This window comes from Lupinus angustifolius, chromosome LG01 (genome assembly GCF_001865875.1).
Source record: "Lupinus angustifolius cultivar Tanjil chromosome LG01, LupAngTanjil_v1.0, whole genome shotgun sequence".
Classification (NCBI taxonomy): domain Eukaryota; kingdom Viridiplantae; phylum Streptophyta; class Magnoliopsida; order Fabales; family Fabaceae; genus Lupinus; species Lupinus angustifolius.
The window spans coordinates 2,635,085-2,662,253 of NC_032009.1; the positions used below are offsets into that span (position 1 = coordinate 2,635,085).

Here is a 27,169-nt window from a genome sequence, read left to right on the forward strand (position 1 = left end):
GTGTGGTTGGTTAATGAATGTATATAATTAAGGTTGATTTGTGTAATAATCAGAGGTGATTTGTGTAAATAAAAAAATAAATAAATAATCTATATAATTTCACCTTAGAAAATATTAATATAGTTTACTCTTAAAATAATTATACTTCATTTGTTCTTCTTATTTGAGAAGAGTGCACACTTTCCTTTGGTATAAAAAACATAGAAGACACAAAGAGAAAGTTGAAAACATAAACATATCTTAAGAAATAGGTGTGATGATTTAACATGTGACAAGGTGTGTGAGTATTTGGTAGAGTTAGTATTAGCCCCAAGATAATAATAACCATATCTCCACCACAATACTTATATATAAAGGAATTGATATACTTTGAACTCATAAGCCCCAAATATCATTTCTATGAAAATAGATTGGAACTCGTTAGCTATGATGACGAGTTTTACGAAAATATTTTATATATTAACTCGTCAATGTTATTAACGAGACTTTAGTTTTTTTGGAGAGAGAAAAAGTGAACTCGACAATTGTATTGATGAGTCTAAAAAAAATACACCAAAATGCACCTTTTAAGCAAATTTGCCGTTTTTGTTTTATTTCAAGAGTTTTTTGAGGAAAAAATCGTTCCCACTTTCTTCTGCTTTCTCAATCGTTTCCACTTTGTTTCCACCCACCACATTTATTAATGTTATACATATTCTCACTAAGCTACAAAACAAGCAGCTGGGTGGGATAAATTGCGTGAGCCTCAACTATACCATGGGCGCATGCATGCGCGCCGTTTCACGATGATCAGTTACAATTAATTTTCAATCAAACGGCTGAAGCGTAATTTCCTCTTACTGTACTCAGTTGGGCAGAGAACCTTATATTCATGACTCACCATGATGCCGTACGACTTATCAGGTGGTTTGCACATTAATCTTACCTGAATGGGCCCCATCTAAAACACTATGATGTCACATGGTTCTGTTTGTTGCATTATATTTTTATAAAAATGTATATATTAAAGCATGAGAAAAAGGTAAGGGTACCCCAAGAATATTTATTTAATAAGTATCTTAGATAGATAAAACACCCCAATATCCGAAGCATTCTACTAATGGAATCCCCTTTTTTAGATTATTATTCCATGTAAAATTGTTAATTGTGATGGAGCAAATCAGATAGTTCCTAAGCTGGAATCTCTTTGTTCGGATTGAATTTACAATTAGGATATGGGTATAATGAAAATTGTAAGATCCATAGCCATCGGCATTTTCACTTTATATTTATTATTTAACTTTATAGATATTCCTCTATCCAATTTCATTAAACATGCATGCATGTACATTTTTTTATACTTAGTGTGTGGTTGACATTTACATGTTATTTAATAATGCTGATAAAAAAACATGTTATTTAATAAACCATTCTGATGATATTTGCAATTTTAATAAGGTTCAATGGAAACATGATGTACACAAAGCTAATTACTAATGTGAATGCTAACGCCATTGCAGGTTCGGATAACCTTAACTTGGGTTCCAATGTCTTTACTCTTTACTCAACCACTCATGTGCTGCATGTCCTCATTTTTCCTTTCAATTTTGATTCCACGGGCCCTCGCCTTCAATAGGGTGATTTCTGTGTACCTTGTTAGATTCTTTGATCCTTTTGTCTCAATTTTATAGCAAAAAAAAAAATAGTGCTAGGTAGTGTATTATTATAGACAAATGTGCCTAATTTAATCTTTAACTACGTAATAAAAAGTTACCATAATCCTATAAACACATACATACATATTACATTACCTTACATTTATATAATTCTTATGTCAATTGTCATCTATTTATTTTTACTGCTTACTGGCATTTTATTCTCATCTAAATGTAAAACGATGCAACTCTTTCATATAACTATAGCTAGATAGATTGTGTGTGAAACATTATCCAAAATTTTACTGAACATTTATGCCTGTTGTGCTCTCTGTTAAATTTTCGCCAATTGTGCTCTCCCCGATCTGATATGATGTTGACATGAACAGTATGTCCCTGAGTGGGCATCATTCTTATCCTATGAAGTTATACTATCCTGACGAAGAAACGAAAATTGTCCTCTATATTTCAACAAACGTAGTAGCACTACGTTATTATAGTAAAACAATACCACTTAAAATTATCATTTAATAATGTTTCTATGTTAGCATAATAATATATAAGATTATATTTAATAATATTGTAGAAAATAGACATTTAACAGCACCCACTGAATTAACCATTGTTAAATGTCTACTTTCTAAATAATATAATTCTATCTCATACATTCTACTAAACACATGATAAACATGTCCAACTCCCTCACATTTACAATAGATTTGTTAAATCACTAACTACTCCAGCTACATTCAACCTTAACAGATTCAAATATTATAAAATAACATATGAGTAATGAGATCTTATACAAATTGTTTATTCTTTCTCCTCCAATGTACAAGCCTTTACAAAGTGTTCATGTGCTCATGAATGATCAATGCAAACTAAGCTACAAATACAAATAAAAAATGGCATATCTAAACAAATTGTAAAAGTTATGAAAAAATACAAAATTAGCAGCAATTGAGAAGGAAAATTTACCATTATACTCAAACCTTGTATTCTAAACCAGTGAACCATAGCCAAAAACCTATAACACTATAGCTGCATAATTTCACAACAAACAAAGATCACATTATTAGTGAAGAGAGAAATAAATGAGCTAAAATAATATAACGATTTACCTCATGTTTGAAGAGAAAAACCAAAAATCAATAATTTGCTTGAAAAGATAAACTAAAAATAAAAGAGAGAAAAAATGTTACTCATGGAGAATAAGAAATGTAAAAGAAATAATAAACTGTGTCATATGTGTATTATTGTGTGTGAAGTTTTGTTTTTGAATTTGAAAAGATTCTCGCTCACTAAAACAAGAGTTTAGCATTGCTTATTGGAGAAGTGTTGTTAAATATATGAAGTATGATATTTAACAGCTCTTCACCTTTAATAGCGCCGCTTACTAAAGAAGTGATGTTAAATATATGAATGTGTAATCTCTAACAGCGTTTGCTTCAACAAGCATTGTTAAAGATAACACATTTAATAACGCTCACTAAAGAAATCATAGTCATGTTAAATATATGAATTTCACTTTTAACAATACTTTCTTTAATTAGCGTTGTTAAAAATAACATCATTAACATCGCTTTATTCAATAAACATTGTTAATTCTCTTACACCTGACGTAATACAGTCTTATAGGCACAATTGATCAAACTCTTAATAAATATTGTGAACATCGTATTTCAATAAGTTTCGTATTAAGTTTGATTATTTTATATATAATTAATAATATAAAGTTAGAGTAAGGATTTATTTATTCTAAGAATAAGTTTTTTAAATATATTTTTTATCTTAAGGAAATTTAACAATTTTTTTGTTAATTTTTTTAATATCATGTGCTGAGTACAAGACTCTGATTATATATTGTACTCTAATTTTATTTTCTAATTAACAAACTTAATAATAAGGTAAGGACTCCCACACTGGACCCATCACTCTCCTATGAAAAAGCTTTATATAATTAATTTTTTTTTATAAAAATAAAAATTAATATTTTAATTTTATTTTATGAAGTTTGATTAGTATGAAATATGAAGATATAAAGATTATGGGAGAGGGTAATCCTTGTAAATGACTACATGAATCACCTCTCTCCCTCCCCATAATCCAAAGTTGTAATGAAAACCACTTTCTTACTCTCTATAAATATCTTTCCCATCCCTTCACCCACTTCTCAACCCAATTGATCTTTCACTTCCTTTTTCCTACTCTCTACACTACTTCCCCTGTTTTTCTCTCTCCCTATCTCTCTCTTCTTTCCCTATCCACTCTGTTTCACAACAACAACAACACCAACAAAAATGGCGAGTGCATATTTCAGAGAACCAATACACGAGTTTGAAAGAGCCCCTGTGTCACCACAACCACCACACTCTCCATGGCATTCCCCTGTTCCATACTTGTTCGGTGGCTTAGCTGCCATGTTGGGTCTCATAGCTTTCGCTCTTCTCATTCTTGCTTGCTCCTATTGGAAGCTCTCTGGTTACCTCGATGATAACGCCGATGGAGAACGTGACCTCGAAGCAGGTGATATCAAAAACGACGAAATCAACAAACCTCAAAAACCATACGAGGAGAAAATCTTGGTTATTATGGCAGGACAAGACAAACCAACATTTTTAGCCACACCAGTGTCTTCAAGCACTAGTAGTAGCAGGTCCTCTTCTTTTGGCAGCAACACCAGCACTTGTACCTGCGACCAGAACGAAGAGAAATCAGAGATGGTGAAACAAGGGAGCGGTGGTGGCGACCATCCTGTGTTGCAGAACGAGAACAGAGAAACCTCATCAGATCAGAACTGTTAAGTTTAAGCAAAATTTCTGTTTTTTAGTTTTTGTTTTGTAGCTGGGGATAGATGGTTTTATGAAAAACCAAGGCTCGTATAACAGGTTTTTGGTCCTTCTTTTTTAAGTGTTTATTTCGATGTGCAAGCCATCTAGCTTGCATGTCCAAAGGATTGGTCCGTAGATTCATCCAAACCTTTCTCCTTTTTTAGTGTACATCATTTCGGGAATGTAAATTTGGATGAGGTGGAAACTGGAATGGAAGCTTATCTGTTATCTCAATTTTGGTTGTGTTTTCCTTTTCATCAACCATGAGATAAGATTTATTGGATGGTTAGGGAGAACATATTTTGTATCAAAAATAGTGTCGCTCCATATGTATGATACTATGATTTGTTGAAAAGTTACTTAAACCAAAAAATTAACAAGTAAATATTGTATGGAGTGACTCATTCTTCTATGATGTTTGGGTTTTGTGTAGATGAGATACTTACTAATTAATAATTTTTTAGTAGTTGGATCAATAGAAATTTTTATTCGCAGCAAGGGTTGCCATAAATTTAGTTGTCTTTGGCATGATCCTTTGAGACCGGTTTTCATATTTGATATGCTGCTTATGAAAAGACTTGATTTTTAAGTGAGATGTTTGCTTATAAGCTAATCTTACAAAACAATTTTGTTTAACAAACTAATTTATAAGTTCATAATTTTTCGTTAATGACTTATAAGTTTTCAAGGAATGCCAAACATATCTCACCGGTTTATTTTGAAGCATAGAAATTATGAACAATAATTTTTATCTATATTAAAGTCTTTTATATACGAACGGCAAGGATTGAATGTTGAAAGAAACCAAGCATGTGAAAAAATGGATGAAATTTTACAGATGGGATTACAAGACGTGGTGAACATACATTGCAGTGTCGTATGAAGGAGAATACGTGTAATGCGGTACAAGAAAGCAAGGTTAGAAGAATTGTGATGTGTGTGTTGATGCGGCGAGAAGAAATCGTGAAAGTTGCAGCGCAATTTCCGCTTCATTGTGTCGTGGCACTCTTCTAACTTGGATCACTTTATTTTATTTCCTATCTATTTTTTTCTTTCTCCATTTTCGAGTTTCTCTGCTTTTAATATCATGTTCCTTTTAATATTGCAACCTTCGGGCATGGAAACTGCCCAGAGAATCTTCAAAGTCGAAGTGATGTCTGAAAGTCTGAAACTCTGTACTGTTTCCACAAACTCTGCCATTTTCTTCGTGTTTCGTTAGATTCATGCCAAGCTAGCATTTTCTTAGATTTTTTACTAGTTTTTTTTATCGAGGAATGTTAATATATTTATATTTGTTGGGGATAATATTCGAACTTTAAATTTCCTTTACTTCACCCCTTCTATATAACGTTTCAATAAAATTGCATTTTGAAAGTTATGTTTTTTCTTATATAAAAAAGAGAGTGATGGATTTAATATTGTTAGAAAATTATGGCATGGTTTTTTATAACGAAAACCTGGTGTAAGCTGATGTAGGTTAAGGGGAGGAAAAAAATAAAATATAAAATAAAGCATGTTTTAACATTTTCTCCCTTCCCTTCTCCAATAAAATAAGTTGAGAAAAATTACCACCTTTTTAAAAAAAAAATTGAACTTAAAAGATGGAGGGATAACTCCATTATCTCTGAACTTCACGTGTGTGTGAGAGATACTTTTCTATTTTCGAAAATACATTATAATCTCTTACGAGTAGGTTTTAATATAATTTTTATCGATCAATAGTTTCCTTTCGAGCATACATGCATTCATTGATCTCTCTTATTTTAGAATTAGATTTATTTCCCTTAAAATTTATATTAAAGTAATGTTGTATAGGGACCGTAAGAGTGATGCCATCATTATTCTCAATAGTCAGTATAATACCAATATCATAAAGTTGACAGGATAAAACTTAAGGAAGATTAGTATAAATTCCGGGATAAGGGATGTATTGAAAGAAAAAAGGAGTATAAATAAGTTTAATATCAACGGATGTATCAATTATAAATTTCCCTATTCTGTGATATCGATAGAAAGATAATAAGTGTCGTCATATTATAATATTATAAATGCACATTAGTATAATTCTAAAACCTAGCACTGAAAATTTAAGAATTTTATACTTGACATTATTTGTTAAACATCATCACATTGCTCTTTTATATAAAATTAATACATGATGAATAATGTATTGATGGTGTAATTTTTTTAAATAAGATAAATATATAGTAGAAACATACACTTTAAATATGGTAGTGACCAAAGCAACATGAGATATAAAGGAGCCTAGTACAATAGTAAAGTGTAGGCATTCATTACTTGCGAACTGTATGTTGGGCAATTTCTAATTTGGGTTGCTTTTGTAAAAGTAAGACTACAGGCACTTTTACTTTTAAATTTAGTATCAAATTATCAATTATGCGAGTAACTAGCAATAGCCTTGCAATTTCATGAACGAGGCTAAATGGATAAGGACGACACTTGATATTTGACTTGCGCATGGAGACAAATGATACACAATAACATATAAATAATATTATATAATAATATTTTTATCTTTTTATTTATTATGAAATTATATTTTTGTCATTAAAAATATTAAGAAAATCAATCATTTGTCTCTTCATAATGAGATCTTTTTCATAGAAAATGCTTCCCTCTAATTTCTTAGTGTAGTAGCCCAAAGTAGACCTTTGATTTAGTAGTGTTATACTCGTTCATCAAAAATAATATTCTTCGTGCCGGTTTTGTCTGTTTATCTCTACGCATTTATTTATGTTGGGTTTATCTAGAGAGCATAATGTGTATTTTGTGAATGTTGATTAAAGTTACTACTTCATTATCACATAACCAGCAAAAAACAGTCATATTGTATATTTTAATCATAACTATTCAAATAAGTTTCAATGCTTAAAAAGGGATTTGATTCAATAAGGGCAATATGGGTTCCCCTCTCACATATACTTTGTATAACTACTTACATATCTAGTTTTTTTTTTGGAGAAAAAATAGCACATTTAGTATAGACATGCATATATTTTTATATATTGGGCCTTCTCTATATATGTGACCCCTCCCTCATATGTCATTTTATCCATCCCTATAGACTATAGTCAATATCCACTTCATTCTAGGAGTTTAGTATTAAATGAGGATAATGACATGTATTCTTGAATCTATTATAACAATATAGACTTTAAATTATTTTATATTATTATAGTACCGGATCTTCTAGTAGTGGAGTGAATCTGAATTACACTTCTTTTACCTATCAATAAGAACTTATTCTCACTAGATTTATATAATATACAGGAAGCTAAAACCATGTAACATGTTCTCATATAGATTCATGATCTTTTTGGTTTTAAAGTACTAGCTGCAAGATGTTGAAGAACTCTATGAAATTGAAATTACTCAATTTATGGTTACACTTCACCAATATGAATGTGAACCACGTAATAGTTGAAAAATTGTTCCGTGTAGTAATTCATTAGGTTCCTCAACAAGGAAAAATATACAAAAAAAATTGGTGAAAAAATATTAAAATTTAAACGCATAATCAATCCTGCCTCTATTTTCCTTGGGAGTTGAAAAAAATCAACATTTTGAAGATGTAAATATTTTCCTTTTCATTTTCTCTTGATTTATTAACTTTTTTATAAACTAAACTTGTTACGTTATCAAGCTTACTTTATAGAAAATTATGAACCCGCAATAATAAAAAACAATCAATAAAAAATGCACTGTGTAACAATAAGTAATCCTACTGAGAATGCCAATTTATTGCCATCAAATATGGTCCACTATATTACCCATAATGATCATTGTCGTTGTCAAGGCTTTATTGAAATTGATGCAACAAATTTGTCTGTATCAAAATATCTTTGCATTATTAAAGGGAAAGCTATATGATATATTTAGAAAGAAAACGAAATTTGGGTAATTTAAATAAATGAATAAATGGGGATGTTTAATTTATGCAAAGAGGGGTTGAGAAGTTAGTATGACATCAATATTGATATCATGTGCAGGGAAGATTTTATGCTGTTGCTTTGTCTATCATTGATGTCATCATGTAACTAATACATTTATTCCTATCAACTTTCATGTATCTAATCGGGTATGATGATTTCATCAAGGATGGTTTATTTGTGTTTGGTTAATATACTTATATACCTATGAGGGATACTAACTTCCTGCCAAAATTTAATCCCTTTAAATGTATTAAAAGTGCAAAATTTAATAATTTTTTTCATATCATTTCTTACTATTTTCTAACTCGAATTGATTACGTCATACTAAAGATATTGACCTTAGTTTAGTCGGATATTTCAACTTTACCCGTTACAAAATGGATATGAAAAATATTGGTGTTGCTTAATATTTGCTAGAAAACTTTTTAGTTTTTTGACATAGCAAAAAAACAAGCATCTGTAGTTATGTAACTTTATCAATAAACAAATCAAAATACAAAATAGTTAATACTTGATAGTTGTTGTGATCAAATCTGGAAAAATAATTGCAAGTTTTTGGTCTTCAACTTCGTGATATTTTAATTAAGTATGACGCAATTAATCTTACTAATTAAGAATCATGTTTTTCATTATTGGACAAAGCAAATATAAATTAGATATCATTTATTAAGAAATCATATAGAGAAGGAGATAACATTAAAGAACTAGCTTAAAATTTTACAAAACATCTTCCTGTACATACCTTCTTTTTTTTGATAAGGAGAGCTCTAGGAGAAAACAGTTGAGTCTATTGAAATAATAACACGACAAAGGAGAAAACAATTAAGTGTTCTTTCAAAGTTTGATTGATGATAAAGTGATGAGAATCTCTCTCACTTTCTTTTGGGTTTTCTTTGGGAGTAAGCCCAATAGCCCAATAGTTTACTAAAATTTGAGGGTAGCTTCAAATTTTTGACTTGGTTAGCAAAATAAAACAAATCCGTGCTTAGCACCTTTGCTTATACCCCAAAGCACCCAACTACAATACTTAATTGTCCGAGAGAGAGATATAGAGAATAATCAGTTCTCCTAGGTGATGCTATAAGAACCATACACCATAAGATTGAAAATGGAAGGTTCTAGGCAGTAGCCAATGCAAGATTGAAAAGGAAGGCAAGGTTCCATCCAAACACAACTTTAAGAGACCACTCCGACAACCCATGCCCTTATTTGTTTGAACTTATAACCATACATTGATATGAAGGAATTACCATTCCAAATGAAAGTAAGCAACAATATTCATGATGAGGAGACCAACCCCTAACATACCTATTTTAATTAATTTGTGGATCCCCAATACCTAAACCTAGATGTGGACGGATTTTGCTTCAGCACTGTATTACTTCATATTTATTTGCTATGAGCTTTGATTTTGTTCAATAATGTTTCAAATTGGTATCTCATAAAAGACATATACTTTGCTTCTAAAACATCTTAAATGTGGATGAAATTGTATTTTTAGAGTTCTTTCTAACATATGCAAGAGTAGCGTCTCAAGTATCAAGTATGTATAGGCGTTAATCCACATTCAGATTTTGAGAACCATCAAATAAACATTTTTTAATGGCTGTTGTATTTTTTTTGGATATTTGTTTGAGAGTTAATGTTAATAATATGTTGATAATGTGAAAAATCTTAATATTGTTAGCGCAAAATATTAAATCATTGTTATGATTTTTTGTTTTTATATTTTTTTTATGAGAGGCAGTTCATTTACTCCAAGAATAAATTACTCCATTAAAATTCACTAGAATTACTAGCTGACATTAATTTATTGTTGGAGTAAGTACATTTCTACCGTTTTCTTATATTGTTTAACATGTTTATGGTATTGATGTATTATTGATTGAGCTGGAGTAGTGTTGACTGTGAATTCCTTAACTTTGTGGGCTCGTAGTGGGGTGATGATAGTGATAAGAAATGGACCACTTTGGACAGTGTTGTGGAGAAGGGATTGGGCTGGTGGGCACGTGAAGGGTTGTGGGAAAGGGCCCATTGTGGAGCCCATTTGATAGTGACACCACGTGCAACGATTAGACCGACACCTTTTCGTCTTCAATGTTCCATCTCGCAATAATTAATAGGACCAACGTATCAGTTTTCTGATTGTATATATATAAAAAGTGGATTCTAATATGTATACGTAGAGATTCATATATAGTCAATAAATTCTTTATCGTTCATTTGTATTATATTTTTAAAGTTTTTTTCTCAAAAAAAGTTTTGTTATGAAATAATATAAGAATAAGCAATAGAAGAATGGAGAAAAATAGGAGAGAGGGAAAAGACAAGACGATAGAAGTTGCATTTCATTTGTATGTTTAGAATGTCATATTAGGTCTATTCATAGGAAAAGGTTAATCTTATCTCTAATGTAGTTTCAACTTAAATTATCATAAGAATAAACATTAACATTAAGTTAAGGATAGTCATCTACTAAAGTAAATACATATATTATATAACATTCTATTAATGCAAAGAATATGCCTCGTTAAAACATTAAAAGAAAATTCCAATTAGACAAAAACCTAATGAATGACAAAGATCAGGACATACTTTAATACGTCAAATAGTGTCTCCTTAAAAACTTTTGTAAAGAAAATGCAATGATGCAAAATCATTCTAAGGGGAAGAGAGTACAATGGGTATTTATTGCCCTCTCACGTGATAAAATATCTTAACCATGAAAGACCAATCTTGTGTTTAAGTTATTTGAATGCTTCACTTATTATTGACTGTGTAAAAATAATGCTAGATTATTACTTGAAGGAACTTGTTGAAATCATCATTTTTTTGAGTTTTTATGAAATGACAAAAAAATATAATGGCACTTGTATCCCCTTATTTATAGTGAGAATAAATTTTTATCCTTTACACTAAAATAAGTATTTTCTTCTCCAATATTGAATATGAGTCAAACTCTTCCACAATGTATCATTTTTTTCTCAGTACATGTAATATTATCTTCCAACATAATAGTCATGACTATTTTCTAAACAACATACCACAACTCTCTCACATGTTTTGAATTATAGTTCACAACCAAATACATTTTTGACTTCCCACATAGAATGTTAAATTTTCTCCATATGCATAGCTAATACAGTCTAACTTAGGCATATTCTCAAGATATTAAGTGTTATTATTTATTATATAGTTTTGTATTGTATATATTTTTCATTAGAAACAATTTCCCCCGAGTCCGATAAAACTAAAAAAGGGTAGAATATATATTTTTGGTTCAGATAAATAATTGTTCTGGTGACATTTGCTTTGCTTCCTCCTAAATTATTTGACCTTTTCTTAATTAGTGTGTGTAATTGTCTACCTTCAAATGTCATTGTCAGTTATAATATATTTTGAAAATATTGATTTTTTAAAAACTAAATTTATATATTTGTATTAATATACGTGATTCTGTAGTATAATAATGCATTCAAATCTGCAGCTATTGAAGCAAATTTCTCTTCACACTAGTGGTGGGTCACGAATTCAGATGAAGATGCGTTGTCCCACACACCCACCCACTGATATACAAGATCGTTATAGTCAAAGTTCAGTGTCTCTGTATTTGTATATGCAATAAATGTGATTTTTGGTTGCCTTCCTTACAAACCCAACCTGTCATGGGTCTTAGAAACTGAGAACCTAGCCCCTTCCTATTTTTGCTGCAGAAAAATCTGGAAAACACCTTTTTCCACAAGTATAAATTATAATATCCATTTCCCTTCACCACTCTTAAGACTTCATTAGTTTCCCTTTTTGATACTACTAATAGCATCTTCTTATAGACTAACACATTCTATAGACTAACACATTCTTGGTAATTCAGAAGACTATCACCATTAATTGCTTTAAATTAAATTTATTTGCTATCTAAATTCTCTCAATTGTACATTTTGACGATATCTTTTTACCCATTATCGTAAGGATATAGTTCATAAAAACAATTAATATTTCTTAAATGACAAGTATATAAAAATAAAACTCTTCTAAAAAAGCTGAAACTTGAAAAGGAACCAAAGGATTAAGACATTTCCTAATCTTTGTAGTACCTTCATTAAAAAATTAAGAAGTCAAATTAAGATACCCTTCGTATCCGAAAAGTTAATACATATAGTTGGGCAGTGCCACCCAATAGGGATGGGGTAAGAGATCCGTGATTCGATTGGGAAAATACACTTTTTACTGGAAAAGGAAAGCAGTGAAAAGAGTTTAATACAATACAGATTCTAATTCTACACAAAATGATTACGAACATAAAGTACCCTAAAAAAGGTAAACGGGCTTTTCTAGCTGAAAACTGATAGAAATCTGAAGCTCCATAAGTTCTGAATCATGGTTTCAAGATCAACGGCTGTAGCTACATCTTCATTCTAGTTTTCATTATAATCAACGCTTCCCAGACATTCATTAATCATTAACATTATTTTTAGCAAATACTTGAAAAGAGAGTTAGAGACACTCTTGTCATACACACCCTGTTTGGTAATTCATTTTTTACTAGAAGGACGGTACGACGCCGTAGTGAGTGTCCAGCATGAAAGTTGCAGGAACAGAAACAACATCATTAGAGGAACTATAAAGATGATCCACATCTGACTCAAGTTCAGCTCGTTTAGCGAACCGACCTTTAATTCTGGGCCGGGTTTCAGCATAAGCCTTTCGTGAAGCATAACGAATAGTCTTCTCGAACTTACGATTCTTTCTCTTCTCTCTATACCTCAGCACCCTCGCTTCACGATCCATCCCACATAACTGCGTCGCTTGGTTCTGGCTATTACCCCCTGAAACCATACCACTCGAATCTGAACTGTTGATTCCGAAAGAGTACGATATCTCTGAAACCGTGTTCTTATCTGGAACCACTCCAACATCAGAAGAAGAAACCTGTCATAAAATAAAATAATTTACAACGTTAATTCGATTTTGGTTTTAACAAAAACTTTATATTGATATAGAGTGGTGTACTTACACTTTGGTTTATAGAATGAGATGGGTAGTTGAAAGAAGAGAGCTTTGATCTACAAAAATCGATATCAAAGCAAGCCTCTGAGGGATTATGGTTCATAACAGGAACGGGTTTGTTTTGAACAGGAACAACACTATCGTTTCCATTATGAAAGAAATTATTTGAGTTATCGAAATCAATAAAGGGGTCCATTTCAGAGAAGAACATTTCCCTTGATTTTATATCAGGGGCGTCGATGATTTTGGACCCATAATTCGGATTCGGAATGACCCATGAATCATCCTGGTTGTACCCGTTGGACGCAACAGCATCGTCGGTGGGAACCGCAAACATGAAATTAGCAGCGGAAGCTTTAACGATGGACTCAGCAGAATCGAAGAAAGGTTCCACCGCGACACGGTCGTGGCGTTGGGCGAGTGGGTTGGCGGAGTGGATATCTGAATCGCACGTGACGCAGAGGGCAGCAGCATCTGCCTTGCACGTGACCGCAGCAGGTGCTTGCTCACAAACCTCACACATCCACACGCGCTCGTGGCGTGAAGAAAGTTTATTCACAGAGTGAATTTTGGAATCGCAGGCTATGCATAAAAAAGCCGAATCAGAGTGGCAGAAGAGAGCAGCCGAAGCTAACTTACAACAGTCACATAGCTTCGGCGGCACACTCCAGCCACTCCTCAAGCCCTTTAGATTAATTCCTCCCTCCTCAATTCCCATATGAAAGAAAAAACACTTTTTGTAATAATTTCCACTATGCTAACAAGCTTCTTTAGAATGGAACAGGAAGGGAGAACAAAGTTAAACGTTAGATGAGTTGATTTCTTTGGGTGCGGGTTTTCTATTATATATCAATAAGTGCAAACACATATCACATGTCTTCGAAATAATGTCTCCTTCAGCAAGTGCCTTGTCACATTGAGGAAATCTAGGTGATGACGAATCAGTAGTAGACACGTGGGTAGTGTATTGGCCACACAAAAAGGATGCAGATCTCGTGTACATATTGGTGTCTCCAATGGTGTACCAAACCAATCAAAACGTGTCAATTAATTGAGAAAAGAAAATATAAAAAACATAAATTAATATTTTATATTATTTTAAGAAAAACTATTGGTTACAGACATGAGAACAAGATTTTTTTAGGACAGAGGATTCTTACCTACACAAAAATGGTTGGCTGAGACAAAAAATATTATCAGTATATAGATGGATTGAAATTATTTGTTGCGAAGAATATCTTATTTCATATTTCAAATCAATCAAAATATGACTTTTTATTATTTTTTGTTTTAAATTTTTTTCTTTTATTCATATGGTAAAATATGATACGATCTAAGAGAGATGATCCTCACTCATATATAAATATGTTATTGGGGAGTAGTAGTTATCATCGTGTTATGTCTGTGCCAAGGTGGGGCCTACACGGACATTAGATATAATGAATGCTCAAATTATTATCGTGAAGCACAGTTGTGATGAGGCGACATGCTCCCAAGTTGGCACTTGGTAGGAATGGGGGTAACAAAACCACATGGGAATAGGATGAAACATTGTAAAGAAAGCATCATCTATTTTGCTAGGTTGCAAATATTTCTAGTTGCTTGAAAATTGCATTTAAAATCACTTCATTTGTAGATTGTATATGGAAAGCATTTTATGTACTATTCAGTTCACCAAGGTAACTATCTAGAGTATTAACTTTTAAGCTCTCTCGAGTACTATAGATGTAATTGTTGGTGTATGTGCTAAAGTCTCTCTAAATAGATTATATAAGTGATGAACTGATAATTGCAATGAGTCAATATGTTAATTTTTAATAATAAAGTGACTACCAACTTACCTCAAAAAAAGTGATTACTTCAAATTAGTTTTAGATGACCGGTTTTTTAAAGTGTTCTTGAAAAGCTTCTAAGACATGCACATATAATATTAATTATGAATATCTTCCTCTTTTATATTGAGCCCTGATCCAAACCTAATCATGATAACACTATCAAATGAATCAACCCACAAAGTCAACGATGAAGTTAACATGATATGTTAAGCAAGTGCATTAACAGCCGAATCAGAAGCACACACATTGTGTTGGGTGTGTGCCACATTGTGCCAGAATCAAAGCCAAGGTCAGCCCATGATGTGCACCACACCACACCAAGGCCAAGGCCAAACTATGATGTTTGCCACACCGCATCCCCATTTCTTATATCTTGATGTTTTAGTTTTCCATTTTATTTCAAATATCTTAGTATTTTAGAAACTTAAAATTGAACTATATATTCTTTTTTAACTATATTCTTATTTTTTTAATGTTTTTACCACTTATGTCTCTATCTTAATTGTTGATATAGATAAGAATTAAATCATTGTATTTTAATCAAAATTTATCAAAATAATTATATTATTTAATTATCTCTTAAACACAAACCAATGAAGAACTTTGGAATTAGCTTTTTAATTAATAATTTATCATAATTATTCAGTATTTTCCAACATAAATGAGTGATTGGTGATTAAATCTTTTTATGGTATGGTTGACAAGCCTAAGGAGAAATGTATCTTTTCATATTACATATGCATAGAGAACATTATTTATTTATTTTATGAAATGTTGAGGGGACTCTAAGAGCTATCCCTTTAGATACTTGTTATTTGGAAGACACAAATATCCATTTATGCATCACTTCTTCTCATGTGATATATATGAGTCACTGCCTTTCTTTCCACAGGGACCCAAACTCTCGAGTCCGTTGAATTATATTGAGAAAAGAAAAACGTCATCGTGTGATAAATCCAAATCAAACGTGATAGTGAAAAATAACGCAAGATGTATAACTATTTTTTTCCACATTTATTTATTCATAGCAGGTATAGTATTTATGTTTTAATTATTTGTTAGGCAAGGGGATAGTATTATTTTTGAAACATGAAAGATATTTTATTTAGCTTATGAGTACTTTAATTACTCTCGTGTTTGGCACATGGCTAGGACTGATTTTATAATGACGTTTTCATTATTCTGGGGAACATTTTAAGTTTTAAAGTCACATAATACATTCTTAACACTTAACAAATGATCAGATACAAATACAAGCACTCCTTTGCGCAACATGTTAAATGAAAATAGTATGAATGAGCATTTCTTATTTTGATGCTAAGACAATATGGCACCTGTATATTTCTTTTATTGGGATATGGCAACTGTATATTTTTCAATGCATTGAACATAAAACTTTCTAAAAAAATTATTTACTGTATATCTTTAACTAATGATTTAAAGTATCCTCATCAACATTCCATTTAGGTATATTTTCTTAAGGAAATAAATATTATAGGATAAAAAAGGACACACGATATGGATCAATAAATATTAAAAAAGTATTAAACTCAAAGCTTAAAATTGGTGATAAAATATTTTAAAGAGTGATTTTATATAAGAAAAATACAGATCTATAATTTGGAAAATTAATAAACTTGGACTTCCCAACACACATTAACGTTCTCTACTTTCTTGAGAGGTGATAGTAAATATTTTATCACTTACGGACTATGCTATAAATATAATGGGTGTCATAATCATTGTGTCCAAACTCCAAAGCCACTACAAGAAAGTCAAACAATGCTACAGTAGGATATTGGATCGTGATTTCTCTGTGCCTTATGGGGACCGTTTATCTCTCTACCCTCTACATAAATGTGAAAGCAGAAACTCAGAAAGCCTTCAAGCAATGTTAGAAAAGGGGAGGAAAAATATGCTATACCACTCTATCAATCATCCGAAAATTACTTCATCATTCAATTCCTAATATAAATATATATTTTCAATCACTCCTTACAAATAATATATTTTCTTTCGCAAAAAATGTCATTCTTAGAAAATGAAGATCAAATGTCCCATTTGTGTCCATACTTAATTAAAAGATAATACTTAACTAATTTTTTTTATAAAAAATATAAAGATGAAGATATAATATTTAGACATGTGATCTCTATTTTCTCACAAGAGTAATATATTTTCTCTTATCAAATTTTTATACAAATCTTCTTACATCATAAAAAGTAATATATATTATTTCTAAATTAATTATTAATAAATAAAATATCGTGACATGTTATTTTTCTTATAGCTATATATTATTTTTCATGTATTAGGCTTTTGTGTTTTAGGAATTTTCTGTTTATATTTAAGTTTAGGAGTATAATATCTTATGTGTTGAAAATAAAATTTAGTGTAAAGATTTATACACATGCATATTATTATTTACCATTTATTTGAACCATAATTAAACATAAATAGTAATATGGAATGACAGCGTATAAAACTTATACATCGTCAGTATATATATTTTTTTCACATTTTTTACTTATCATTTTAAAAAACACAATGTAATATTTAGTTCTATGTTTACAAATATCTGTATAAAATTTAAAGCCATAACATTTTAAATAAGGAGAACTGATGATAAAAGATGTGAAACGATTAGACATAAAATAAGTGATAAGAATAATTTTGCACTGAGCCATTGAAAAGGTATAATTTTGCACAAATTTTCCCTTTGAAAAGAATAATAACAGCATAACTCCAAGCCATCTTTGTTGGGCGGTGGTGAAAAAAGAAAATATCTATCGAGAAAAAGAAGAAAAAGACAGAAAGAGGGTTGGCCATGGTGCTTGCTGGTGGAAATGATGAATCTTATCTCCGATGAGTGATAGTCGTTTTAAAGTTTAAACACGAGACTCCAAAAGGCTACTTTCGTCTTCTTCTGATAATAATCTTTTAATTTCCTAAAGAGAACTACGGTCACCCTATGTCATGTCATGATCTACATAACCCAATATTAAAATATGAGACTATAATAAGTTTAATCGTTTAATACAAGAATTTATTTAAAAGTAGTTTTAAATCAGTAATATTGATTAATTTTTTTGAAGGATACTTGCACTTGTTTGAGATTAATGAATTAGATTCCTCTTCATGTAGAAAGTTATTACTTTTACATTTGTTTTTATGAATAGAAGTATAATATAATTATATTTAGTGAATAAAAATGTCATATAACATTATTTTTTTCTTTTGATTTTGAGGTACTTCTCTCCTTCTACAATAGAGAGAATCCACCACCCACAGAGAACATTCTAATTTGTCATTGCATACCTTTCCGCATTAGTTGCTCATCACCCCCTTCATTCCATAACTGCATTTAAGATTTTATATGTAATTTAATTTTTCCTTATAAATAACCACAAAAAATTTAAGTTTTTTTATTCGGGAAAGAATATCTCCACTTCTTTTTTATTAATGAACTAATACTTTTCAATATGTGATTATTCCTAAAAATCAATCATTTAATATTTTAGTTTTTCTAGAAATATAATGAGTCACAATAATATAAAATTTTAAATATAATGTGGGCAAGCGGCCAAATTTAGTTGAATAATTTATGACCTGAACAAAATAGAGTAAATTGTGCAGAAGGGTTTAAGGCCTTCAGCAAAGGTTACAACATGTTGTTCTGCACTTTCTGCTATCCCAATATCAAAGCATCTTTCAGGGAATCGCTTTTGGAGCAACTTAAAGCCAGTGCCACCTCCCATTGCAGCATGGGTGGCAACAATTCTCTCATCAGCTTGTGCCTCTGCTATCAAAGAATGTACAAAGTAGTCTGTGTTAGAATTTGGACTTCAATTGTTTCCCTGCTTCGGATCAAATTTCACTACACCTGCATAATAAAACAGAACCTATTTCATCAAATTCCATTTCCCTGGCTTTGTATACAAATTTTGATTATCTTAACAAATATTTATCTTAGATTGCAATATATATGGAGTGTGACAGTACTATAAAGATTTATTCACAATGTATTATCTAAAATTAATTATATTATTTTTATTTAAGAGTTAACGATGGTTGAAAATGAATGGTGAATAATGCAATAATAATGTAAAAAACTCTTACAACATCGTTGTATACATTTTTTATTTCTCTTTATCGTAATCTTTCACTTAAACATTGAAGTTATTTTCAAAATACATTTTTGTCATTTCCTGATGTACAAATTAAAGAATTTTATTGTTTCTCCATGCGATAAGCTGGTCATAAAATCACCATACTCACACCATTTTTGTAATATATAACTAATAGTAGGTAGATGATATTTGATCATGATTTGGGCGTAAAAAATTGTTATTTCATAATTCAGATTGTATTTGTTAGGTTACTTCCATATTACAGAAAGGCAGTTAGTTGTAAGCAACTATATATAGTAAGTATAGTTTGTAATCTAACTAAGTTTTACTTTTGCTGAATATACAAAGATTACTATTCATTGTTCACTTACTCTTCTTTTTCTAATCCATCATTTATCCCATACTTCTCTTCTTCACTCGTCTTTCATTCCTTCTCTTTCTTCTTCTTTGTTCTGCTTCTTTAAACATACACAACTGTGTGTTTATTCAAGTGCCATAAACAGTGATTTGAACAACAGTGGTATCAGATCATTGGTTCTTTCTTCGATCCAGGGACAATCTCAATTCACCTCCATGGCAAATAATAATGGCTTCACAATGACATTGCCCACATTGGTTGGTAAGAACTATGAAAGATGGAGTGTGTAGATGAAGGTCCTCTTTGGATATCAAGAAGTTCTTGATATAGTGCAGAATGGATATCAATCAGTTGGTGAAGATGCTACTGAAATCTAGAGATCCACCTTTAGAGAATGCAAGAAAAGGGACTGCAAGGCTTTGTTTCTAATACACCAATGTGTAGATGAAGCTAACTTTGAAAAGATCTCCAATGCTAAGACATCTAAAGAAGCCTGGGAGAATCTTGAAAGAAGCTATGCAGGGGGGAGAAAGTAAAGAAAGTAAAGTTGTAGACCTTGAGAAGGGAGTATGAGCTTGTGAAAATGAAAGAAGGTGACTCAATCTCAGACTACTTCACCAAAATCAGATCCTTAACAAATATGATGAAAGGATGTGGTGAAGTGATGAGAGATCAATTGGTGGGTGAGAAAGTGTTGAGAACTCTAACATCTAGGTTTGATCATATAGTGGTAGCTATGGAGGAGTCAAAGGATCTTGAAGTGTTCAAGATTGATGAGTTGCAAAGCTCATTGGAGGCACATGAACAGAGAATTAAGGAGAGGAATCAAGAAAATGATTCTGAGCATGCCCTCCAAGCCAAGTTCTCCAAGAAGTCTTCTGGTCAAGGAAGCTTCCAAAAGAAACTCAAAGGTAGATGGAAAAATGACAAAGTGAAGAACCAAGAAGGAACCATACAAGAATCTGGTTCGGTATGCAGGATCAAGCTCTTAGAAGAAATAAAAAGAGACTTCATAAGAGGAAGGTACAATGCTTCAATTGCAAGAACTTTGGCCATTATGCAAGTGAGTGTAGATTCAAATAGAGCAATGTTGGATTAGAAATTGAGGTAAGAATGGCTCATGATGATTCTGATGAAGAACAAGTATTGCTTATGGCCACTACAGATAAGGAACAAGTCAAAACAGATTGTTGGTATCTTGACACAAGCTCCTCTAACCACATGACAGGTCACAAAGATTGGTTTGTGATCTTGATGCCAAAAGTAGGGTGAAATTTGCAGATCATAGCTCTATTGAGGCAGAGGGGATTGGCGATATTTCAATCCAAAGGAAGGATGGAAAACTAGCATACATTCACAATGTATTGTATGTACCAAATATGAAGAGCAATTTGTTAAACCTTGGACAATTGCTCGAAATAGGGTACACAATGTTGATGGCAGACAAGATATTGAAGGTATTTGATTGTGAAAGGAATCTAATCTTGAAGGTTCCATTGTCCAGCAATAGAACATTCAAGATTGCTGGGAAGTTAAACTTGATACCGGATTTAGATTATCTTTCTTGCTACATAATTGATCTAGGGATCTAGGGATGGACAATGATGTAGGAATTGCTTTTACATTTGATTTTAATGCTAGTTAATCATTCGATTATCCAAGGAATTGGTAATTGAGTGATTACCTAAGAATGTTACAATCAGGGGACTGATGTAATTGATTTATGAAAAATGTGCATCAAATTCAGTAACTTCATTAGGAATTGAATCCTTGGATGTCAAAAGGGAAAAATGATGAGTTTCAATCCCAACCATTTTATTTTAATATATTCAATTGTTATTTAAATTTGATTATATCTAAAAACCAATGCAATTTTACCAACCAAATCTTGTACATAGCTGCTCAATTGATTCTTGTAGGAATTAGTGTAAATCCACTCCGCTCAATGAGGACGATATCCCGGTACTTTACTAGATTTTATTACTTGTACGATATGGTACACTTACCGTTACATAAAATATCTAACAACAACGTACACCAACTTGGTTGTCACGCACTGGTTAGTCACGGAGGAGGGTACACAGTGTCGATGATACGCCCTGAACACACCGAATCAGAGTCCTTGGACATGGGTTCTGCTCTTGTACGTGCGTGTCTACGCGTGGAGGGGTAAACTCGCCTGCGTGTCGAACCGTGGTTGGTTGCGTTGGCTAGTCAAGGGTCAACGACGTGATAAGGACTGATCCGACGGTATTGAGGATGGGTGCACATGACTTCTCCTATTCTCGTGCACACTGGATCACACAGTAGGATTTTTGGCAAATCTCTCTCTTTCTTTTTCTGGGTAATGTTTTTCTTCTCTTTTTTTGGCAAAGTTCTTCCTGGGCAGTGTTTTTTTAGCAAAATAAGATGGAGTCTAACCTAATTCTAATACTCTATTTATACAAAACTTTTAACCTAATATAATCCTAACAAAGCTTAAACTGATTTTATTATCAAACCACACACTCCCTCTTTTTTTTGGATATCAAAACTCGACTTGGAAAATTTTTAATACTTTTTTGTTTTTAAAAAATAATGTTTTTAAATTGATTTATGTGTTTATTTATTTTTATATATCCAAATTAAATAATAAAAAATATCTTTGAATAAGTTTTAATTATTGCAAATTATATTTTCGAAAAATAAAAAAATATTAATATTTATTGTTTGTTTAAAATTCAAATGGGATATTAGCATATAAATTATTTACTTTATTAAATTTGAAATAAATCACATAAATTAATAAAAAATAGTTTTCATTATTTATTATTTATTTATAGTTGAACTTTCAAAAAAATAATAAAATCATTTATTAACCATTTCTTTTTCTTATTTTAAGATAGAATTGTATGGGTTTCTGAAGCCCATTTGGATTTTCTGTTGAGTTTGATTAAATTTATTTTGAGTAAAAAATGTAAATTTATATATATATTTATTTTTGGAAACTCATTTATTTAATTGATTTATTTTTAGAAATTATTTATTTTTTAAGATAATGTTAGACTTTTTATAGGCCGGACAAAATGGGTATTCACACATGAAAACCCATTATGTGCGATGAGAAGAGGGAATTTTCTTTAGAAGTTCCTACCATATCAAGGCCTTCAAGGGGAAGACTTGGAGATACAAAATGGGCTGAAGAAAAGGTCACAACAAAAGACAACCAATGACCATTCATATTTATAATCTTTAAACACGAAAAATGGAATAGAATACACGAGAATGAGCATTCAATACTAATCATATTATGACATCATTTGCCATGAAAAGCTAAACCGTAGTACCAAGCGAACCTTTCTTCCGAATTTATGAACCAGTCGATATATGACTTGTTGAACCTGACATTTTTAGGCACCTCCGGATTTGAGTGTATTGCTCAACCTACAAAACAAGCTTACACATTAACATTAAGCACGGCAGCAGCAAAGGTGTGCAACAAAAAAGCATTGCAATGTTATGTCAGTCAGCTAGAGTTCTAGCTTGTAGCGGTCTAAACTTTGAACAACACAAAAAAGTATTAATAACATTTGCAAATATTACCAAATATATTATATAACTCTAAAGCACATGAATACCTGCACAACATAGAATCGAAGTACCTAATCCTATTTTCTGGAACAATATAAACTATGCATGTGTCTAACACATTTTCAAATGACCACAAGCCAAGTTGTCCAGTAATTACGAACTACAATATCTTCATTCAGGTGAATGATACAGGCCACTAGGCAACTATTCCGTGCTAACTGCATATTCAAAATTTTACCCATTGAAAGCACAGATAGATGGATGCACTTTCTTATTTATAATCATGGAAGTAATATATTACACATAAAAAAGAGGGGAGCACAGCTATAAGGAGGAAAATATTATCCTCAGAACCTAAAAGGCAAATACAGCAAAGAACATGAAAAGGACAAGTCAACATGTAGCAAAGCTACCTAATATGATAATATATGGATATGAGAAATCAAAACTCCATTGGAAAACAGCCTTCAAATTTATTTAACTTACCAGTCCAGGCCCTCAAATAGTCCTTCACCTTTTATGGCAGACGTTTTAAAAATAGCCCATTGACGATTTTTAATCTTGTGTAATTCTAGAGCCTCCGTCACTGCAGCATCATCAATGGCACCAGGAAGGTCCTGTATAGCAGGGGAAAACATTTAAGCAAATTAAAAATTAAATTTTCAAATTGACCATTGCCAAGTATGTAATGTATGCATATAAATTACTTAATTACTTGTATATAAATGAATATCATCATATTATTCATTTACCAAAGGTTTCAACCAATAATACCAGCTCCTAACTTTTTGACATATTCCTTCCTTATACCCCTTGTGGGAATATGAAAATCCAAGAAACAATCCTAATATAGATCAAATACTGACCTGCTTGTTTGCAAAAATGAGAGCAACGGCTCCTTTTAGTTCTTCCTCCTGACAAAAAAAGTTCATAAAATAATTAGTATTTATTTTATTAACCTGAGATCACAAACATACACAATCATAAACTACATTAGTTCAACACACAAATCAGGAACAATTTACCTCCAGAATTGCATGGAACTCTTCCTTAGCTATCACAAGCCTATCGGTGTCGCTTGAATCGACAACATAGATTATTGCTTGAGTGTTTGGAAAGTAACACCTCCAATATGGCCTATGGACAAAAAACCAAAATAATCACACCATAGAAAAGTTGAGGGAAAGCAATGGAGACTACATATAAAAAACACAAAAATTAACCAAGTGTCCTGAAATTATAAAATAAGTCCCACTTCAGTTATACTCTTTTCTACCACTCCTGCGTAAAAAATTCACATTTGCATAAAAAAAGCACAACTAGCTGAGAAGATGTCCTTATAACTTACTTACCATACCAGGTAAAGTGGTCATGATCCATTACTTTTCTTTAATTACTTTTTGTTCATTTATATTTTAGATACTAATATTACTAGAAGCATTTGTATATTGTCTACCATTTCAATGGATGATTTATGATAGAGCATTATGGCATCATTCAACTCATGTAGCCGACCCCACCTAATAGGATTAAGGTTTGGTTGTTGTTGTACCGTTTCAATACGTAATAAGGATTGCCATCTGTCTATACTACTATAAATAGAACCTGCATTATGGTGTCACCCACCATACACATAGAGGAGTATATGACTAGTTAACTACTTTATACATGTAAAGAGGGATGTGGGAGAGTTTAAGGACTCCAAGAAAAAATGGAAGCACATGAAGAGTCCAGTAGCTACAATTGTAGTACAATACTCCCCGGCATGCTAACCAAGGGCACTTGAAATACAAGCTCATATCAAATAAGAATGATTAAAAAAATGCAAAAATGAGTTCAGCATTGTAATACATATCCAAACTCAAAAGTAAATCACTATTTATCTCTTAAAAGTATAGATTCAAAAATGATTATCCATCTCCATCAGTCAAAAAGCAAGAATGGAACCAGAAGGCTTACCTGATGCTCGTTTGCCCACCTGCATAAACAAAGGTTGCTATCAGAAATAGAAATTGAAATAGGTCCTACAATGTTACAGCATATTGTGTCTCATGCAATTATAAGTTCAAATGATTGTAGATGATATAATAGACTATATTCGAAGTGCTAAAGTCTACAATTAAAATTGTCTTACAGTAAAAGTATTTATTTTCTTCAATACAAACAAAGTAGGAATGTATGAGCAGCATAGAACATGCCAAAACCAAGGAATTGTATAGGTTTTGAACAAAATTTTATCTTTGCTTGGACACCATCAGAATTAAAAAATGGCAATAGAAAATATAATTAAGTCCAGAAGAGGACAAACTTAATACATCTCGTTTTGTTATGGTACCCATAAATGAAACTAACAGAGTTCAAGACTAAAACATGAGCCCATGTGTGCTTGTGTGAATTTAGCATGAGTTAGAAGAATATAACACCATTGATATGCAGTTCACTAGGCAATGAAATCCGAGAGAGTTTCAGCGAGAAACACAAAATTAAAGTTAATAATCTGAGGCGCAGTGACATCAAACTCCATGGTTTGTTCATCATGCATAGGTCAATGTACTAATTTCAAATAAGGCAATCTCTATTGTTCCCCCAAAAATCTATTCAGCAAAACAAGATGAAGGAAAACATATGCGATATCGCTTAAAATAAAATATAGACAATTTGCATGAATGGAGGCGACTAAAGTCGTTACCTAAATCCCAGACTTGAAATTTGATATTGTTGTATTGCACTGTTTCAACATTAAACCCAATTGCTGCATCAAATAATCAAATAGATTAGTCATTCACCACATAGAAATTAGAATGATATACGGAATATCACAAACAGCATCCATGCATAGAAAATATTTATAAGCAACATGCATACATGCAAATAGACAAAAACAGCACAACACATTCAAAATCCCGATAAAAATTACAATACATAATAAATCTAAATGACTCGATAAAACCGAAAATAAATCGTGAGCCGAAGCAACAACGACAGAAAATGCAGAGATTGTTTAAGATTCATGTAAATGTAAAAGGATATCGAGTACCAACTTGGAATGGTAGAGACAACTTCACCCATCTGAAGGCGATCTAAAAAGGATTGAAAAAAATAAGCGCCAAATTCATATGAAAATAAAAACAATAAATCAAAATTGAAGGAATGAGAAGCATAGAAGAAAAAGTAGGTTACAGAGAATAGTGGTTTTTCCAGCATTGTCAAGACCGAGAACAAGAATTCGAGCTTCCTTGTTACCGAAAAGAGAGGAGAACAATCTCGTGAAAACTAGACCCATCTTCTGATTCGGTAAAGGGAAAGGGACAGAGTGTGATTATGTGTGCATAATGAAGAAAGAGGGAATAACGATGTTAATGAAATTGGGAAAGAGGGAAGAAGATTGATGAATCGATGATTTTGATTCCCTCGTCCTCTGCCCTTACGCTTTCAGCCTTTGGGATCTGCTAATCTGTTTGCCTCGAACCTCATAACACGTTAATAACTGATTTTTTTTACTATTGACGTTAGTAAATTTGGGCCCAAGATTGGGCTTACGCCATGGTCTCACTATTGCATAGAGATCCATCAATGTAGTTTCTTTAAACTATGAATATGAGTTAACACATCTATTATCAGATGTTTTAAAACAGTAAAAAAATTATTAATTTGAGACACATTTAATATTATATTTTTTATATCATTTAAGTTTTTCAATTTTCTAAATATAAAATTGTTACCAGCAAATTTTTTGATTGACCAATTGATTTATAAACATGCATTTTATAAATATCAACATGGGCCTTTGAGAATGCGACAACAGTTGATCCTTAATATTATTAGGTATAGTCAATTTATATGGATTGATC

General features: G+C 31.7%; 3 protein-coding genes across 6 annotated transcripts; 1 reads left to right on the forward strand and 2 right to left on the reverse strand.

Annotated features, from left to right (window-relative positions):
* On the forward strand, positions 3,816-4,699 carry LOC109346931 (protein GLUTAMINE DUMPER 3-like). The gene has a single exon (XM_019586673.1). The coding sequence runs from the start codon at positions 3,935-3,937 to the stop codon at positions 4,436-4,438; it is 504 nt and encodes a 167-aa protein (XP_019442218.1). The 5' UTR covers positions 3,816-3,934; the 3' UTR covers positions 4,439-4,699.
* Positions 12,517-14,251, reverse strand: LOC109346938 (zinc finger protein CONSTANS-LIKE 5-like). Its single transcript, XM_019586681.1, has 2 exons — positions 13,433-14,251; positions 12,517-13,347 (listed from the first exon to the last, which is right to left on the reverse strand). The coding sequence occupies exons 1-2, from the start codon at positions 14,141-14,143 to the stop codon at positions 12,961-12,963; spliced, it is 1,098 nt and encodes a 365-aa protein (XP_019442226.1). The 5' UTR covers positions 14,144-14,251; the 3' UTR covers positions 12,517-12,960.
* Positions 22,938-26,789, reverse strand: LOC109346946 (ADP-ribosylation factor 1-like). Of its 4 annotated transcripts, none has more exons than XM_019586689.1 (9): positions 26,702-26,789; positions 26,499-26,669; positions 26,360-26,398; positions 26,008-26,070; positions 25,278-25,296; positions 24,344-24,455; positions 24,185-24,232; positions 23,805-23,935; positions 22,938-23,171 (listed from the first exon to the last, which is right to left on the reverse strand). In XM_019586689.1, exons 2-9 carry the CDS (start codon positions 26,599-26,601, stop codon positions 23,138-23,140), a joined length of 549 nt encoding a protein of 182 aa, XP_019442234.1. In that variant the 5' UTR covers positions 26,602-26,669; positions 26,702-26,789; the 3' UTR covers positions 22,938-23,137. The 4 variants fall into 4 exon arrangements, with proteins under 4 accessions (XP_019442234.1, XP_019442236.1, XP_019442239.1 ...); XM_019586691.1 differs by having other exon boundaries at positions 26,499-26,666; positions 26,699-26,770; XM_019586694.1 differs by having other exon boundaries at positions 26,356-26,398; positions 26,499-26,780.